This window comes from Macrosteles quadrilineatus, unplaced genomic scaffold (genome assembly GCF_028750875.1).
Source record: "Macrosteles quadrilineatus isolate MER2022 unplaced genomic scaffold, UCM_ALF_1.0 Scaffold_3__2_contigs__length_128488019, whole genome shotgun sequence".
NCBI classification, from domain to species: domain Eukaryota; kingdom Metazoa; phylum Arthropoda; class Insecta; order Hemiptera; family Cicadellidae; genus Macrosteles; species Macrosteles quadrilineatus.
Window position 1 is genome coordinate 32,912,750 of NW_026542596.1, and position 19,940 is coordinate 32,932,689.

At 35.9% G+C, this 19,940-nt stretch overlaps 1 protein-coding gene across 2 annotated transcripts in view; it reads right to left on the reverse strand.

Annotated features, from left to right (window-relative positions):
- Positions 1 to 19,940, reverse strand: part of LOC128988814 (glutamine-dependent NAD(+) synthetase) — a 108,315-nt gene that overhangs the window by 4,800 nt on the left and 83,575 nt on the right. For both annotated transcript variants that reach the window (XM_054410478.1, XM_054410477.1), the window contains 3 exons: positions 4,083 to 4,305; positions 2,517 to 2,693; positions 1,431 to 1,515 (listed from right to left, as the gene is read on the reverse strand). In XM_054410478.1, coding sequence (XP_054266453.1) covers positions 1,431 to 1,515; positions 2,517 to 2,693; positions 4,083 to 4,305 — 485 coding nt within the window. The remainder of the gene's footprint in view (positions 1 to 1,430; positions 1,516 to 2,516; positions 2,694 to 4,082; positions 4,306 to 19,940) is intronic.

The window sequence follows — 19,940 nt, forward strand, 5'->3', positions numbered from 1 at the left end:
ACCTGATGGGGTGACTGAGAAAATATCACATACAGAAGGTCTAAGAATGATCGAGGGAGCACTGGCATACATTGAACAACAAGAAACCGCAACAACAAACGATTTAGTTTGGCTGCGACGCTGGCGCAACAGGGCGGCTAGCCTAAGATCCTCTAATCTAAGTCAAAAAACAATAACTGATTTCTTTGGGAAAAAAGATTAGCTTACTTTGTTTATTTTTGTACAATGTACAGTAAATTAATTTTCATTTCTTTGATTTAATTTTGTAAACAGGAATACTGTACTGTAACTAAACTTCTGTACATTGTGTAGCCTATATCATACGTATTCAGTTGTGCAATAAATTGAGTGTTATATTAAAACAGTGTTTAGTATTGTGAGTGTTACCGTTTCCTCTCACGTTTTATTGCGTACTAATAACATTTCTTGTACTAATAAACTAAACAACAGTTCAGTTAATAACTTTTGTTCATGTTTTAGTATATCTTGAGCTATTTTTAGCCCCGGTAACGATTTTTAGGTTACGTTCCGTGTTATCCGAGGTTCGCCGTATCCGAGGTACCCTCGGTCCCAATTACCTCGGTTAACCGAGGTTCTACTGTACCAGGGGACCGAGCATTGCTCAAGGTGTTTTATTTGTTCAATAGGTAAAAAATATAACTTATAAGCCTACAAATATTTTTAGTTTTACTATGATTAATTAAGTTGTAAAGTCAATTTGTTTTTGGTAAACATCCATTCATCCTTAATTTACCTGACAAACTTTTTCATGTGGACGAACAATTTATAAAATTTCTACAATAAGCTTCAATATAAAACTGATGAAATGATACAAAACATCTTTGTCATGAGTCATTATTTCATTACATACGAAATCCTTTAAAACAACTGCCCAACAAACAGCCAGGCATACTTCTACAAAAACTAACTTTATTTTCTATCAGTTAGTTTTTCAACTAACTATAACTTCTATCAGTTACTTTTTAAACTAACTAACTAATAACTTCTATCAGTTACTTTTTACTGGACTAACTAACTTGACTAACTAGTTGACTAACTTTCCCAACTATGGTCCTCTGGTACAATTATTAATATTGGTTTGAAGTTATTACAAACAAAAAAATTTAAAGATTATCAATTTCATGCTCGCCTTACTTCCAAGTTCCAAGGCATACAACATAAAATGGAATTACTTCCAAGGCTTTATTAATAAATTGATTAATGCTTCAATCAAGTTGAAGCATTAATCAAGTTGAAAATGCTTCTGTTAAACAGAATAAAACTAGGCGTTTCTCACATAACAAGCAGAGTTGTGCAAGTTTTATAGTTTCAAAACAAAATATGATTGGGCATTTACAAACATCTGCTAGATACAAATTGTTTCATTAACAAAAAAAACTACCTAACGCAACAATGCTGGTTGAACTTACGATCAATAAGTTTGCTGAAGCGAGATTTGGGTGTTGTCTTATTGGTTTTGTCCAAAAGATCTGTCGTAGCAGTCAACTGCTGCAGCTGAAAAAGTCATTCAAATTTAGGCAATTGAAACAGAAATTCACATAATTTTGGGGTAGACTTCTGTATCTGTTGGCACAAATAACCGAATGAAAATATCGATCGATATATCGAATCGATTATTCGATATATTGTTTGATTAGCTAGGTTAGGTTAACCTAACCTAACTAACCAAACGATATATAGAATGAAACAATCGAATAATCGATATTTTTATTCAGTTGTTTGTGCCAACAGATACGGAAGTCTACCCTAATTTTGTTATTGCATACACAGTTTTATTTTAAGATTGTTCAGAATACCCACTCAAACTTAAAAATTCTAAAGAAATCGTTTACAATCATTTTTCATCATTGAAAACCTCATAGCTTATTCCAAGTTTTTCCACTATTTACAAAATTCATGGCCTTTTACGGTTTTTCTTAGGTTTTTAATGCTAACCGGGTGCCATGTAGTTTTTTTATGGTGTACTACTGGTACTTTAACTTTAGTACTGAATAATGCAGTTTTCTGCCATGTTGGAATGCAAAAATCTTAAGCGTGGAGATATGTTGTGACCAAGATATTTCAAGTAGACATTAAAACCTTGGCTACCGAGCATCGCATATATGCAACGGTCATTGCCACGGACCAAGGTATACAATTTAATCTTAGACATAGACCGGCTGTCACTTGGTTAACAGTACACACAGACCACGGGAGAAAACCTGTGAAACAGCGTTCATTTACATTGTAATAAGCTGCAATCGTGTTTTTAAATAATATATTCTTGCTTTTTTATATTTTTGATAACTTTTTCTAATATTGCATATTCCCGGCGCCCGGTCTATAGCAAAGACAATGGTTAAAATTATTATATTTTTCTTGAAATAGCTTAAACATCAGGAAAAGAATCTCTTCTCGAACATAAAATCCAGCCTCGTCCACCCCTATAAAAAACCCTGAACTAGCCTAAATGCCAAGGGGTATAAGGGAACAGAAGAAAAACCAGCAGTTCATACCTGCTCATTGATGGCTCTAAACTGCCAGTTCCAAGTGACATTGTACAGGAATGGTCGGTGATCGAACCGGTTGTCATCTGGAGTGTAGCCTTCCATATGAACACTGGGAGTTAGCACCGTCATCTTGTGCCGGTTGATGGCGTAGCACCGGAAAAAATGCTTCACCTTTTCAGCTACCTGTATATAAATTTACTGTATCCTCAGTGTGTAATGAATTTGTTATATAAATAGGTTAACATACCTTATGTCACCAATCCTAAAATTAGTATATGGCGACTAGTTTTAAAACATCAGCAGGAAACAAATTGTTTACAAAAACGAATGCGCGGTGTTATAAGTTGTGTTATATTGTAATAGATCATTAAGTTACTCTATGTGGTTCCTTTTGTACTTTATAGGCAATGACTTCCAGTTTACTCTTTGTTTTTTTTACTAATGGATTTTGGAGCGAAACCGCTAACTCACTCTCTCTCTCTGATTTTGGACTTCATAAAGAGAACATGTAATCTTGGACTTCATAAAGAGAACATGTAATCTGTGAATTAAGTATTGTGTGATGTTAATAAACGTTATGTTGAACCAGTAGAATCTGAATATTTATTATTAAAGCCACACTTGCAAATAAAAATAAAAATTATGATCCAAATTAGAATACGGGGTTTTATGGCCGGCCATGCATATGTTTTTGTAAATAATTTGTGTCCGTGTTTGTGTATGTTGAATGTAGTAGTGTATTGACGACACAAGATGTCCCAATAAATTTAAGAGTCAAGAGGCTCGACAATGAAATTGCTGATGTTTCAAAACTAGTCGCCATAGGATTGATTTGTGAACTACTTGGATTGATGAACAACTAATTTTAGGATTGAAGACGTAAGGTATGTTAACCTATTTATTGTCAATGTCAATAATCAATCCTGGAGGTAAGGATGGATGAATTTGTAATGTTAGTTCTAGTACAAATCATTTCTAAATAAAGTTAATGGACATGTTGTGTGTGACGGTGATTATTATTTTACAACTCATTATTATACTTTTTTTATTTTTTTTTGTTTTTTGGCGGCCTCTTTTAACCTTGCATTTGCCCGTCCACATAGACTAACCGCCCGTGGGTGGATCGTATACAGCGAAGCAAGGAGTGAGCCGGTACAGTACAAAGGTGAGCAGTACTAATAAAATGTTTTCGGCAGTGACCAGGATCCGAAACCGCGACATCGCTACCTTGGACCCAAAGTCTGCGACGCTACCGACTGATCCACCGACTCATACAACTATACAACTCTATATTTAGACGTTACAATTGTACAACTATATTATAAAACTCATTCATATAACAGTTGGTTAACTTCAAACCACACACGTCACTCACACACACATACAAGGGAACCATGATTACAAGCAACTCCCAAAAACTGAAAAAAATGTTCATTCTTAGTTTCAAAGGCCTATTTTAACAGTAATTTGATTTAAGTCTAGTTTCAACTTTTGTGCAGAAGACATTGTGCCTGTATCTCACAAAAATTACAGGGCTAAGACCACTTTCCTAAACAGTTTGCCAATCTTTACCTCAGAAGGTGTGCAGCGATCGCACCACGTAGAGACCAGTTTGCAGAACATGGAGTACGGCCCGCACCTGTTGAACTTCCTCAGTCTGCCAAAGTCAGACAGTTCATCATACGTCATGCCCATGTCCTGCTCGTCTGTCTGTGTGATCCTTCCATCAGCTAGCGGCTCTAGCTCAGCAGTGGGAGCGGCTGACATGATGTCTTCCAACACTGGTAAGTTGTATCTGATAAAATCAGTTAACTTTTAGGCCTCAACAGCTAATATTAGTGAGAAAGCTTAAGACAAACTACCTCACTAGATTATACACTCATATTATATTGCATTTGTATCCAGCTTGAAATATAAACTTAGGTTGTGTTGTTGGCTCAAAATAAGTGATATTGAGATAGTTTAGTAGAATCTCAATAAGAAGACTCTTCAAAGCAAGGCAAAAGCACATTGATTTTGCATTGTCTACCCCCGAACACATGTTATTGCAAACCCTTTTAAGAAGTCTACCTTTATAACATGTAACCTCAAGATTACTTGCAGCAAGTGATGACAAGTTTACCTTAATAACAAGTATACCTTGATGACAATTTTCCCTTGATAACAAGTCTACCTTGATAGGAAGCAAGGCCCCACTAGAAAAAACAGGCCATGCTGCAGCACGGGCAGCGCAACACTACGTCACAGTGGTGGATAGTTGTACTAAACTCTTACCATTAAAATCTTACAAATAGCCAGCTTGTTTATTTACCTAAAATACATGGGAATGGTAATGGCAATGAATTTATCAATGAAATCTATCCACTAGTGTGACGTCATGGATCCTGCAGCATGGCCTGTTTTCTAGTGGGGCCTTGTAGGAAGTCTGCCTTAATAAGAAATCTACTTTGATAAAAAGTCTTATTTAATAATCCCTATAAGATACTTGATATTGAGCAAATATCTCACAAACCATTGTAACCAGAATCTAAATATTGCTATTGCCATATATAAAAAAATGTAAAAATGTAAATGTAAATGTAAAAATGTAAATGTAAATTTAAAAATGTGTATGTGAAAGTTTGTGTGATTGTTTGTTTGTATGTTTGTTTGTATGTTTGTTTGTATGTTCGTTTGTTTGTTTTAAATTCAATCACGCATTAACTACTGGTCGGATTGGGTTGAAATTTGGTATGATACCAAATTGTTCATGGTATGATATTATGATGATACAAAATCAGGGTGTCCACCAGGCCAACCAGAAAAAATGCATGAGTAATTCATGAGTAAAATAAAAATCCAGGTAGTTCAGTTCGTACTTTTCGTATAAAAATTTCCAACGTGTTTTGCGCCAACTCTCGCAATGCTGTTTTAGCGCTAACACAGCTCGCTATTTTAGTTATCTGAAAGAGCATTCTCAGTTAAAGAAACAAAATTTATGTAATATTGCCTGACACAAGTATTCAATTTGTATATATTATTATTATTATTTTATGGCCAGCATTGGACCACTTAAGTCAATATAATGGTCAGGTTCTTTTTAAATTCTGTATCTTCTTCTTGTCCGCCCAATACTTCTTCATTCTTTCCGACCGTTGTTTTCTTTCTTCTTCCGAAACCACTCTTCCTTGTCTCTGATTGTTTGCTCCTATTGGCAGGATGATATTTTTGTCTTTGAGTACTGCAAGCGCCTCTGACTTATTTTCCAAATCTTCTAATAATATTTTCAACCTTGTCATGTCCTCCTTAATCTCTGTAATCCACCTAAAGTCACTCTTGCTATTCCACAACTTGTCAATTATTTTCTTGCTTATTCTATTTTCCGGTGTCCTTAAAAGATGTCCAATGAATGAAATTCTTTCCTTTTTATTATACTTGTCAATAGCTCTATTTCCTTATACAATAGAACCTCTTTAATCCAAACTAATTGGGACCAGGGGTTGTTCGGACTATTGAATAGTTCGGATTACAGAACATATTGTTGTTTTTACATAACAATAGCTAAAACATGGCTAAAATTTATCAAAATTATTTTGGGAAAAGTGAAAAAATATTTTATAAAATGAAATACATTGTTTATTCAATACAGTAGTAAACATGGTGAATAAACAGTACTGTAAATTAAATACAGTATACAATAAAGAACTGCTGTACTGTATATAGAGTACAGCAATGAGGGGTTCGGATTAGTGGACGTTCGGATTACGGGTGTTAGAACTCGCGTGAAATAAAGAACTTTTACAATTATTAAATAATAAAGAACTGATTTTATTCTGATAAATAACAATATTTAAAACATTTTCTCTGTATTGTTATGTTCTTGATCACTTTTAAAATTCTTTCCACAACTCTTCTCAATTGTTTAAACCAATTAAAATAAACCATCTGTTAATTAAAAGCAAAGACTAACAAATTATTATATTTTATGTTGATTAATATTGAATTTGTACTATATAAAAAGAACTCAATTTCCAACATCCTCCCCACCTTGGAATTTTGCTTTACCTCATCAAAATTTCAAACAAAACTATTTACATGTTTCAAGTTCACAAGTCCATTTTCCTAGGGATTTTTTATCTTCCTCCCTCTTCTTATTTCTGTAGGAGTTGATGAATTATCTTCTGTGTCAATATGTACATCCTGTTTCCTTGACATGTCTTTGAATTTATTTTCATAGATTCAAGAAATATGAATCCTCTTCCTTTTTTCAATATATACAAGCACTGCAAGATACCTTTTCTTAAATCTTGATCTCTTTGATGATATTTTCATCCTTCTCACATGTTGTTTCCACATATCTCCCCACCATAGGACACTCGGAGGATCGAACTTCAAAGTTATTTGATGGATTTCAAATTTCTGTTTCATGGTTTTCCAATCCAGCGGCTTCCTAAATTTCATTACACGGGATGGTATTAAATTTAAGAAATTTGAACCTCTTGCAAAACATTCGTCTAAAGAATTACCTCTTTTGTTCTTTGTAGACCAATCAAACACTGGCTTTATTTTTGTAGTTAAGCTACTGTCTTTTGTCACTGGGCGATGCAGCAATTGATGAACCGTTGTCGACTCTGCTGTATCTGAAACAATTTCTCTAACACAGTCACTGGTAGGTGTATGGCTCTGGGGAGTGGGATTTTTTAAACGTTATTTATCCCTATTCAGGGAAATTTTTTCTAACTTTTGATCCCATTCAGGGATTTTCTCCAGTTTTGTATCTACAGCAGTATAAACCATGTAGCCCTACTATTTTTGGGGCGAGGAATTCGATAGGACCATCGCCGTCCCCCTACGAGCCCCCCCCTTCTAATAACAAGGGGTAGATAGATATTCTTTGAATAAAATATAATTTTTTCCATTTGTATTTATTTATTATATTATCCTCCATACAAATAAACCCTTTTTGACACTTATACTGCCCCCTTGTCCTGTAAGGGGAAAACCCTCCCCCCTTTGACTAAATATATATAACTTTGGAGAATATGTAGGTAAAGCAGTACAAAAATAATGAATATCCCCTATTTTTGGGGTGAGGAATCCAATGGAACCATCGCCGACGCCCTAACCCCCCCCTTCCCACTTACAAGGGGGGGAATTCCCCCCCAGCCAAAATAATTTGTTCCTCATTAGATTGATTTGTTATGTTTTTGTAAATACAAATAACGCCCTTTTTAACACTTATATTGCCCTCCTTGACCTGTAAGGGGGCGATACCCCCCTTTTGCTAAACGTATATAGCTTTGGAGATTTTGTCAGTAAAGCAGTACAAAACCATGAATATCCCCTATTTTGGTGGTGAGAAACTCAATGGCGCAAACCCCATCCCTCTAACTTTGTTAGTTTTCGAGTTAGGGTGGGGGTATATGGATCTGGGGAGTGGGTACAAAATAGGTGTAGTTGGGGGTATGAGGGGTTATGATATATGTTTTTACCCTATTTTGGGGGTGAGAAAGTCAATGGCGCAAACCCCGTCCCTCTGTCTGTCTTAGTTTTCGATCTAGGGTGAGGGTATATGGATCTGGGGAGTGGGTACAAAATAGGTGTTGTTGGGGGTATGAGGGGTTGTGATATATGTTTTAACCCTATTTTGGGGGTGAGAAAGTCAATGGCGCAAACCCCGTCCTTCCAACATTTATAGTTTTCGATCTAGGGTGGGGGTATATGGATCTGGGGAGTGGGTACAAAATACATGTTGTTAAAGTTTTGAGGGGTTTTGATGTATGTATTTACCCTATTTTGGGGGTGAGAAATTCAATGGCACAAACCCCATCCCCCTAACTTTGTTAGTTTTCGAGTTAGGGTGGGGGTATATGGATCTGGGGATTGGGTACAAAATATACTGCAATGGCGTAGGAGGCACTACTGTACAAAGAGCGAAGTCTCTAATAGTCTACAATTTACCATTGACAGCCAAATTTTGAATGCTAAGGACGTTTAAAACTTTTGTTAAAAAAACCTTAAAGGTATTCAATACTTTTTTGTAGACAGTGAAGAAGTAGCAAAAAGTTGAATTAGAACTTCAATTTTGATTCAAAGGACGACTATCGATTCCCTGAACACAGATCATTTTACATTTTACAATCATTTTACAGATTTGTACCTGTGGCAGACAACAAAGTAGAGTGTTTTAAAACATCAAAATGCTTAAAATCTATTATTAAAATATAACATTATTTAAAAAATACATTGATTGTGTATTATAATGTAATATTATGATTTCTACGCTATTACACGTATAATGCTTATTTTAGTACTTTTCAATGTTTCATAACTTTAAAACCATTTTAGGACGCCATTTTCATTATGTAGGCCTACACGCCACATTACAAATGAATTGTAGTTTTAAAATCTTTAATTTTGCAAAAGACTAAACTTGAAGGAAATCCACTTTTAGTATTGACACTTAAATTTTATTTATTATATAATTTTGAATTTGACAACTTGTATAATATAACATTGCTCCCAGAGGGTAAGGCGTGTACATTTTTATGTGTCCTTGAATAATTGTTAAGGTGTCCATTTGCCGTCAGGCGTCGGAGACCATCTATTGGTAGGTGTCCATTTGCTGTCGGGCGTCGGAGACCATCTATTGGTAGGTGTCCATTTGCCGTCGGGCGTCGGAGACCATCTATTGGTAGGTGTCCATTTGCTGTCGGGCGTCGGAGACCATCTATTGGCAGGTGTCCATTTGCTGTCGGGCGTCGGAGACCATCTATTGGTAGGTGTCCATTTGCTGTCGGGCGTCGGAGACCATCTATTGGTAGGTGTCCATTTGCTGTCGGGCGTCGGAGACCATCTATTGGTAGGTGTCCATTTGCCGTCGGGCGTCGGAGACCATCCATTGGTGTGCGTATCTTCAATGTATCTAATCAATGTATGTAATCTTCAATGTTGTGTGTGTGTCTTCAATTATGCCTCATCCTCCGGGAGCTTCAATTTTAATGGTGGAACTATATGAAAATCCATCCTTATATGAATTTCATTCGTCGTTGTCAATATGCCTATAGCCAATCCTGTTAATAATCCAGCTGCAAAAAAACGTGAAATCATCTTTAAATTTTGAAATTTAATATATTGTGATTATGATTTTTAATTTCCATAGTAACAGTTAAGGTTTACAAACTTAGTTGTTGTCGATAGTTTTAGGTCTTCTATCAATCTATCTTTGGCATTTAGATGATTATGATAAAGGGTAGAGAAAGAGCAAAGAGTTGAAATTTGACTTAAAATTTGGGATACAAATGTTTGGCCACTTCTAGACGTGCTAGGGAGCTGAAAATTTCGGTGGTTTGTAGGTCTAGTGCCCAACCCCCCGGGAAAATTCTGAAAAGTCGCATTTTCTAATTTCCAACCCCCTAAATTAACAATTTCCCCCCCATGTTATTCTTAAGGGAAATAACATTGAAAAATACCGACTTTCGTACGCTCGTCTGAACCGTTTAGAAACGTGCTAGAGACTTTTGAAATTTGCGTAGTATTGTACTATGGGATCTTAAATTACCAGTGAAATTCGTAAAAACCCCATTTTCAAAATTCAACCCCCCCCAAAAAAATTCTATTAAAATCCCCGTTTTTGGAAAACACGTTTTTTTTAAACAGCTGTAGCTCGAAAACGGTAAGAGCTAGAATCGATTTGAGAAAAAATCTTAGGTTCGGAATAAAATTTTCTACAATACAGTTTTGTCAAAGAAGGCGTTATATCGAAATTCACACTCCTTCACCTTCAAAAAACGCTATACTTCCAAAAATTGTGAAAATTATCAATTTGTTTACGTGTTTTAAATTTTTAAACGACTTTTCGTACATATATTTTTACTTTTTATGCTCCCAACGTTGAAAGGAATGTCCGTAAAGTGACCTTCTATAATTTTAACCGAAAAAAATTTAAATGGTGGATTTTCAATCAAAAGTATAATTTTTAACGCATTTTGTTATGAAGAATTAGAATGCTTTGACAGGCAAACTACTACAGGCAAACTATGTCGCAGATTCGCACGCGCTCCCGCCCGGCTGGGAAATATTGTACAAACACCAGGCGGCCCACTGCCAGTTGCGGGAGAAATTTTTGTTAACAAATATAAATATAAATCTATATATTTAATACACAGTTGTAACACTGTTTTCTCAGTAATTACTGAACCGATCCCCAGGTTATAGTTGTCAAATAAAAGGGGATAATGCATAGATTTTCCAAACTTCATTAGAATTCACGTTTTTTCTAAGGGTTAAAACCTACAGCCCTTCAAAGGTTGAGTCAATACAATTCTTATTGAAGGAGGAATATAATTTACAGCTTATTTTGATAATTAATTAATTGTAAATCATATGTCGGCCTCGCCACAATATAATGAATCAAGACTTTTCAGATTTTTTCAACACCCTCGGTCCTAGGTTTGTGGCAGGAGGCGATTATAATGCAAAGCATCCAATGTGGGGATCGAGGCTAGCTAACCCTAGAGGAAGGCAGCTTTTAATATCTATTAACAACAACAATATGAACTACTTGTCAACAGGCGTACTGGCCCACTGATCCTCAAAAAACTCCAGACCTCATAGATTTTTTTGTGACTAAATTGTATTGGACAAAATTATACTGATGTCAAATCTTGCCTGGATCTTTCATCAGACCATTCTCTGATAATAGCAACCATAAGCTCAACCATAATTTATAAAGAACACTCACCAACTCTTTCTAATAAACTGACCAACTGGGAAAAATTTCGGCAAATTATGAATGAAAATATTTCTTTGAAAATACCCCTGAAAACGCCAGATGACATCGATGATGCCGTCGAGTTTCTTAATTCTACAATTCAAACGTGTTGCTGGCAATCAACTCCAGGTGACCAACAAAAGAACTTGAATCATATAAATTATCCAGTTGAGATAAAGCGGAGAATAGCGGAGAAAAGAAGACTAAGAAGAATATGGCAACAGTCACGTAACCAAAGGGATAAAGCCAATTTAAAAAAGCTTCTCAAGATCTAAAACGAGCGCTAAAGAATCTTAAAAATAAATGGTTTTGTGATTTTACTGCAAATTTGTCTCCAACTGAAAGTACAAACTATTCTTTGTGGAAGGTTACTAAGACAATGAAACAACCTAAAACTCCAGTACCCCCACTATTTAAACCCAACGGGTTATGGGCCAGAAGTAACGAAGAGAAAGCAAATTTGTTTGCTGACCATCTTTCAACAGTGTTCACGCCAAATACAAATTTGAATAACAACTACCAAGAAATTGAAGAATTCCTCGTCTCCCCCAATCAGATGTCATTGCCGATATCTCAGTTTCGATCTCCTGAAGTGATAAACGTAATTAAGGGATTAAAACTGCACAAAGCCCCTGGGTATGACTTGATTACAGGAAATATTCTCAAGGAACTTCCAAGAAGAGCAATTTTATTCTTGACTCTGATTTTCAATTCCATTTTGCGAACTGAGCATTTCCCTGCTCAATGGAAAACATCTGAAATTATAATGATTCAAAAGCCTGGAAAACCACCAAATCAAGTTAGTTCGTACCGGCCTATCAGTCTCCTCCCCATTGCCTCAAAGGTTTTTGAAAAACTTCTTTTAAAGCGCCTTCGTTTTGTGATTGGTGAGTTGAACTTAATTCCTAATCACCAGTTTGGATTTCCAGAACCAGAATTTTTATGACCAAAGATGAATATCCACTTACACAATCCAAATACAATCTGTTTGATTTTCTAAAGCAGATGGAACCATGAATTAGTAATATTGACCCTCCCCGTAAGATTGCACACCAATTATATAAACTACTTACCCCATATAGTTTAAATATTGTGTTAAGCGGATTCATTAAACACGTTTTTTAAGGTATACAATTTCATTTTTATGCTTATCTTTCCTTAATTTAAATATCATTGCAATATCTTTATCTATCACAGTTTGCTGATTTGACATAAAACCTGAAGAGTAACCGTCGAAATCGAGATTTTTCCCCTGGTTGTATCATGATATTTAATTTTTAGAAACTAATATAATATTCCAATAATATTTTTTGTGTAGTGATATAAAATATAGATTATTATCACTGACGAATACTAGAAAATACCCGGTATGGATCATAAACATAAACAAATAACGTTTTTGATCCAAAAATAAATATGTTTCCTCAATGTTTAATCCAGTTTCGGAATTTTTGTTGGATTATGTATGGTGGAGGAGTTTTCGAGAATTGTTGTATTATTTTTTGGGGCAAACTTGATAAGGACAGACAAGAATGAGATCCAGTGGAATAAGACAGTTACATGAATTGTAGATGTCAGATAATTTGTTGAACAATATTAGACGTGGGTCAATCCATAATCAATGGTGCGCGGGTACACGGGGAAGTAATAATCATTTGTTGTACTATAATCAAAGGCAATAATAACTCTGTAATTGAGTTAAAAATGATTTATTTAACAATATAACACGTGGTTCAATTTATAAACAATGGTTTGAGGGCACACGGGAAAGTAGTGAACAATTTTTGTTTTATAATCAACAGTAACAATACCGCTGCACAGTTTGATTTCTTTTTTAGGTAGAAGCACAGAAAACGTACTACTGTAAACGTGTGTCTGCTGTGGTAGAAGCGACTAAGGTGTGGTCTAATATATCTTTGAAGATGAACGTTTTTGGCAGTAATACGATCACTGTGTGGTTCAATACCTGTCCAATTTTGAGGTTAAACCAAAACAAAGAAACTGGTATATCAAGCAATGAATCAAAATCAAGTAATGAATAGGCCTAAGTTGTTATTAAATTATTGCCACTACGTTATTAGTGACATGGCCATTGCTTAAAGTAATTCTTCACACTAACTGTGAATAAATAAATGGTATAAAACTTAGGAGACTTAGGCCTAGTTTACTTAGTGCACTTAGGGGGGGCGACAACGCAAGACCCCCTGGTTCACCTCCTCCCCTGTGGTGACTGTTCTAGATCCGCCACTGACCAGTATTGTTTGTTAGAAGTTTTTCCATTTGTTTGTAGTTCTCCCAGATTGACATTTGTTTTTATTGAATCAAAAAAAGAAACCAGTTACTACTGAAACCCCAATATATTTGAAATACCATATTAAATCACTAGAGAGCAACCTGTATACAGGATTACTTTTTCCATAAAGGATCGCCGTCCCTGAATTAGCCTACCTCATTAACACAGAACATTGAGTTTATAATAATCAATGTAGGCTAAGCTACTTTAAAGTAGCTTTAGCACGCTAATTAAAAAGATATGCTCCAAGCTTCAACTTAATTGACATTTCGTATGTTTCGCTTGTTTGCTAATTGTCTCTTGTTTCATTAATCACGAATTGCATTACAGCGTTACTTAAAGATTTCTTTAAGTATAGGCACCTATAAAAAATTTCCAGGAATTCGCAATTTTCCATTTATATATTAATATAGGCAAGCGTGTATCTGTAATCCTTTTTTACAGCTCATTTACATCGCATATATATTCAACGCATACTGTTATAAATATATATTATTGGTGGAATAATTAAGCCAATCCTATTTTAAATAATGATTTTATTTAGTTCAACGTTCAACTTAACTTAACCAGTAGCATAATCGTTTGGAGATAACGTTTTTATTACGAGTAAAATAGTTACAACAATATGACAACAAAATCTTGAAATAAAAGAGTATCATCATAGTATCATTGTTCGCAATTTATCACGTACAGTAACTTAGTGGATTTTTGTTATGCACTAATAATATAAAATAAATTACTAGTTTAAACTTCTTATCCCATTGTAAATTTAGAAGCTCGTTTTTCGAGTCTAGTTCATGTACGTGACACTGGGCGCTAGTGTCGACAAAATTTTGTTTCTATTAATTTTGGGTTAATTTCTTGATTTGTGCTTTACTGTTTGGTTAAATAACTAAGGGACAATTTATTGTTTATGATTTGATAGTACTCACGAATATTGGAAAAGACTTGGTAGGGATCATGAACATAAACAAGTAAATAACGTTTATCCGACTCAGACGACATTGCCTAACAATGTTTTATATTAAACTTTCTGCAAGTACTATTAGTATGGGATACGGGCGAAAAACGTATCATTATTTTTTACTCTCAGTGCGAGTTTTCATGCGGTCAGGTTGGTATACTTTGTCAAGGGGAGATTTGAAATTTGAAAGTAACCGTTCAGTTCAGTCTTCGCTTTCACCGAAGCCGACTGGACTACGCCCTGCAACCTTACAAGTTCAATCTGCTTAAGAAGAAAGAAGATCTCCACATTGAATTTCTCACCCCTAAAATAGGGTAAAAAACTATATCACAACCCCTCATACCCCCCAGAACACGTATTTTATACCCACTCCCCAGATCCATATACCCCCACCCTATATCGAAAACTAAGACAGATATAGGGATGGGGTTTACGCCATTGAATTTATCACCCCCAAAATAGGTCAAAAACATATATCACAACCCCTCATACCCCCCCAAACACGTATTTTATACCCACTCCCCAGATCCATATACCCCCACCCTATATCGAAAACTAAGACAGATATAGGGATGGGATTTACGCCATTGAATTTCTCACCCCCAAAATAGGGTAGAAACATATATCACAACCCCTCATACCCCCCATAACACTTATTTTATACCCACTCCACAGATCCATATACCCCCACCCTATATCGAAAACTATAAATGTTGGAGGGACGGGGTTTGCGCCATTGAATTTCTCGACCCCAAAATAGGGTAAAAAACTATATCTCAACCCCTCATACCCCCCAGAACACCTATTTCGTACCCACTCCCCAGATCCATATACCCCCACCCTATATCGAAAACTATAAATGTTGGAGGGACGGGGTTTGCGCCATTGAATTTCTCGACCCCAAAATAGGGTAAAAAACTATATCACAACCCATCATACCCCCCAGAACACGTATTTTATACCCACTCCCCAGATCCATATACCCCCACCTTATATCGAAAACTAAGACAGATATAGGGATGGGGTTTGCACCATTGACTTTCTCACCCCCAAAATAGGGTAGAAACATATATCACAACCCCTCATACCCCCCCCCGAACACGTATTTTATACCCACTCCCCAGATCCATATACCCCCACCCTATATCGAAAACTATAAATGTTGGAGGGACGGGGTTTGCGCCATTGAATTTCTCGACCCCAAAATAGGGTAGAAATATATATCACAACCCCTCATACCCCCCAGAACACGTATTTTATACCCACTCCCCAGATCCATATACCCCCACCCTATATCGAAAACTAAGACATATATAGGGATGGGGTTTACGCCATTGAATTTCTCACCCCCAAAATAGGGTAAAAAACTATATCACAACCCCTCATACCCCCAACAACACGTATTTTGTACCCACTCCCCAGATCCATATACCCCCACCCTAGATCGAAAACTATAATTGTTGGAAGGACGGGGTTTGCCCCATTGACTTTCTCACCCCCAAAATAGGGTAGAAACATATATCATAACCCCTCATACCCCCCAGAACACCTATTTTGTACCCACTCCCCAGATCCATATACCCCCACCCTAACTCGAAAACTAACAAGGTTAGAGGGATGGGGTTTGTGCCATTGAATTTCTCACCTCGAAAATAGGGGGTATCCATGGTTTTTTACTGCTTTATAGACAAAATTTTGAAAGCTATATACATTTAGCAAATGGGGGGGGTGTCGCCCCCTTACAGGTCAAGGAGGGCAATATAACTGTTGTAAAGGGTGTATTTGTATTTAGGAAAACATAACAAAACAATCTAATGGGGAAGAAAAAATATTTTGGCTGGGGGGGAATTCCACCCCTTGTAAGTAGGAAGGGGGAGGGGTTAGGTCGTCGGCGATGGTTCCATTGGATTCCTCACCCCAAAAATAGGGGATATTCATTATTTTTGTACTGCTTTACCGACATATTCTCCAAAATTATATATATATTTAGTCAAAGGGGGGGGGAGGGTCTTCCCCTTACAGTACAAGGGGGCAGTATAAGTGTTAAAATGAGTTTATTTGTATGGAGGATAATATAATAAATAAATACACATGGAAACAAATATATTTTATTCAAAGAATATCCATCTACCCCTTGTAATTTGAAAGGGGGGGCTCGTAGGGGGAAGGCGATGGTCCCATCGAATTCCTCGCCCCAAAAATAGTAGGGCTACATGGTTTATACAGCTGTAGATACAAACTGGAGAAAATCCCTGAAAGGGATCAAAAGTTTGAAAAAATTTCCCCGAATAGGGATAAATCTCGCTTAAAAAATCCCACTCCCCAGAGCCATACACCTACCCAGTCGCTTAATTTGTTAGGAGTATTTAGTCTTTTGCTTGATGACAAATTGACTTCATATCTGTTTTCAACGTTCACCGCTACATTTTCTTTAAAAAGTTGAAACACTTCTGCATCAATGGAGTCTCTCTGTTTCAACCCAATAGGATCCCTTCTTCTGATTGTCTCCCAGCTCCCTAGATCTCTGAATTCTGGTTTACTCTGGCAAAATAAAGTTAGAAGAGATGTATTACGACTTCCACTGCGTGGTTGTTTCCCCATCATGGTCCATCCAAGGTACGTTTCAATAGCAACTAATTTGTCGTCAATCCTCTGGATAGTTCCTGTATACAAATCCACTAATACATCTGCACCAAGTAACATTTTTACATCTGGTACATTTTCACCTACATCAGTTAAAATAATGTTCTTTTCTTTCAAGATGTCGAAATACTCATCACTCTACACGCCTAGGTACATGGTTGCAAATTGTTTCTTGATCTGTCACAGGAATAGAGATCTTGAAAGAGTTATTTACATTCTGAAGAGTCACTAGGTAATTTATATGAGATTTTTGTTTTAGATTTACCCCACCAAACAAACTATGATTAATGACTTCACTACCTGTTTCTTTTAGACCCAATTTAGTGACACAGTCCTTAGTAATGTAGGACCTCTGTGAACCTGGATCTAAAAGTACTCTTCCCAAATACTCTTTACCTTTCTCGTCTGCAACCTTAACTAATAGAGTTTGTAATAGAGTTTCTCCTGTACCATTTCCAAAATTACTGAGAACCTCTGACTTAGGCTTAGTTATACTCTGCTGCAGTAAGTCTGGTTTGTCAACATCAATTTTAGATCGAGGTCTACTTTGATATAAGTCCCTACACAGGATCCCATAATGCCTTTTACCACAGAAGAGACATTTGACAAACACCTTGCACTTTTTTGCTGTGTGACCTTGCTTCAAGCACACAAAGCAGCAATTTTTCTTTTTCAGATGCTCCTTTCTTCCATCTAAAGTTAATTTTTGAAAATATGAACAATCTTGAGCATTGTGCCCTCCTTTAGAACTAGAACAATAAGTGCAGTTACTCACCAACCTTCTAGGACCCTCTGTACCAGTTGTCAATAGAGCTGCTACCGTAGGTTCATTCTGACGAGTTTCATGTACAGTTGACATTTTCTTTTGGCTGCTGCATTTGCTGTTGTCTCCTGGAGTGGCAGATTTTAAAACTCGAACGAGCAAGCGCCAGCCTCTCTTCACTCTCCACTTCAGCCTTTAGAAAATCAAGAAGTTCTTCTAGAAAATTACTAGAAATTACTAGATCTGACGATGTAGAAGTTGAGGGTATGTGTAGTAACCTACTTGAACGATGCCGCTCCCAGGCTCGTAATATTTCTTCGGGCAAAGCAGATTCTACAAGAGGATACAGCATTGAAGCAAACTTGTCTGAAGTGACTCCTAAAGTTTCAAGTGCCCTTAACTGTGTTTCTAGTTTGTCATACAGTCGGCACAGTTTGGTATTAGGACTTAGTGTTACTTGTTGGAGCACTAAACTGAGCAGTTCCCTCACATATACTTCTATTAAAAAGTCATCCCTACCAAATCTTGCTTTTAATTGTTCTAGGGCCTTTACATAATTAGTTCCAGATGGGGGAAAACTTTCTACTAATTCCCTAGGGGATGATCCTGGTTTTAAAGATTGGATGAGGTATTGGAACTTATCCTCAGGTTCTAGATCAGGATCCTCATGGACCTTCTTAAACTGCCCCCAAAACCCTATCCAATTTTTTACATCTCCATCAAACTGGTTTAATTGTAATTTAGGTAGACTTAAGCCCTTCTTAGATACTAATTTAAGACTGTGAACGGTATCCCCGACTTCACTTCTTGACTGTTGGCTTAGGCCAACCTTAATAATGAAATGGTCATACTTAGCTCTCATTGAAGATAACATGTCTCTGTAAGATTCTGCAGTATCAAACTCATCTTCTAAGTCCTCTTCTTTTGTTGCAGGATCTTCAAACAAGGCTTCCTTGATGTCTTCATCTAGCTTAAAAAGCCTATCAGCTTTATCTTGCAGCTTGTTTAAATTACTTTTAATTGTTACTTCATCTTTAATATCTTCAGCCAGTAATTTGTCCATTTCATTTCTGCACTTTGTAAAAGTTCTTCTTAATGTAGTTGAGTCCTTTCAGTCTTTAATGACTTCAGCTTATCCATTGTAAGTAAAATATAAGCTTAGTCCTAATCTGAATTTTAACTATAAATGTCCTGTCACGGTCGCCACTATGTTAGAACTCGCGTGAAATAAAGAACTTTTACAATTATTAAATAATAAAGAACTGATTTTATTCTGATAAATAACAATATTTAAAACATTTTCTCTGTATTGTTATGTTCTTGATCACTTTTAAAATTCTTTCCACAACTCTTCTCAATTGTTTAAATCAATTAAAATAAACCATCTGTTAATTAAAAGCAAAGACTAACAAATTATTATATTTTATGTTGATTAATATTGAATTTGTACTATATAAAAATAACTCAATTTCCAACAACGGGGGTTCGGATTAATGAGGTTCTACTGTATACAGTTTTATTTGAGGCCAGTCTCCAAACTACATCTTTTTGATATTTTTTGTTTATACATGTTCTGATGATTCTTCTTTCTATTTTCAGTATTTTATCTATTGCTACAGTGTTGGTTGTTTTAAATATAGTTTCACTTGCATATGTTATTTGTGGAAGTATGACTGCATTGTAGTGTTTCAATTTTGTTGCTATTGATAGGCATTTTTGTTGTATGTGTTTTTAGTAATATGTTTTAGTAATATATTTTTATATATTACTGATTAAAAAATCCAAAAATTAAAAACTAATCCTTAAACCTGAAATTTATCAATAACTTCTTAAAAATAGTGATATGTCGATACCAATTTTTTTTTTAATCTTTGTAGGGACACCTAGATTCTTAATACTGATAATTTCAATTTTACCAAATTTTCCGTAATTATTACTACACCAACCCCTGTCTTTATGTACTTGCATATAGTATGTAATTTTGAAGTTATGGGTTGTTTCTCAAGTGACCTACA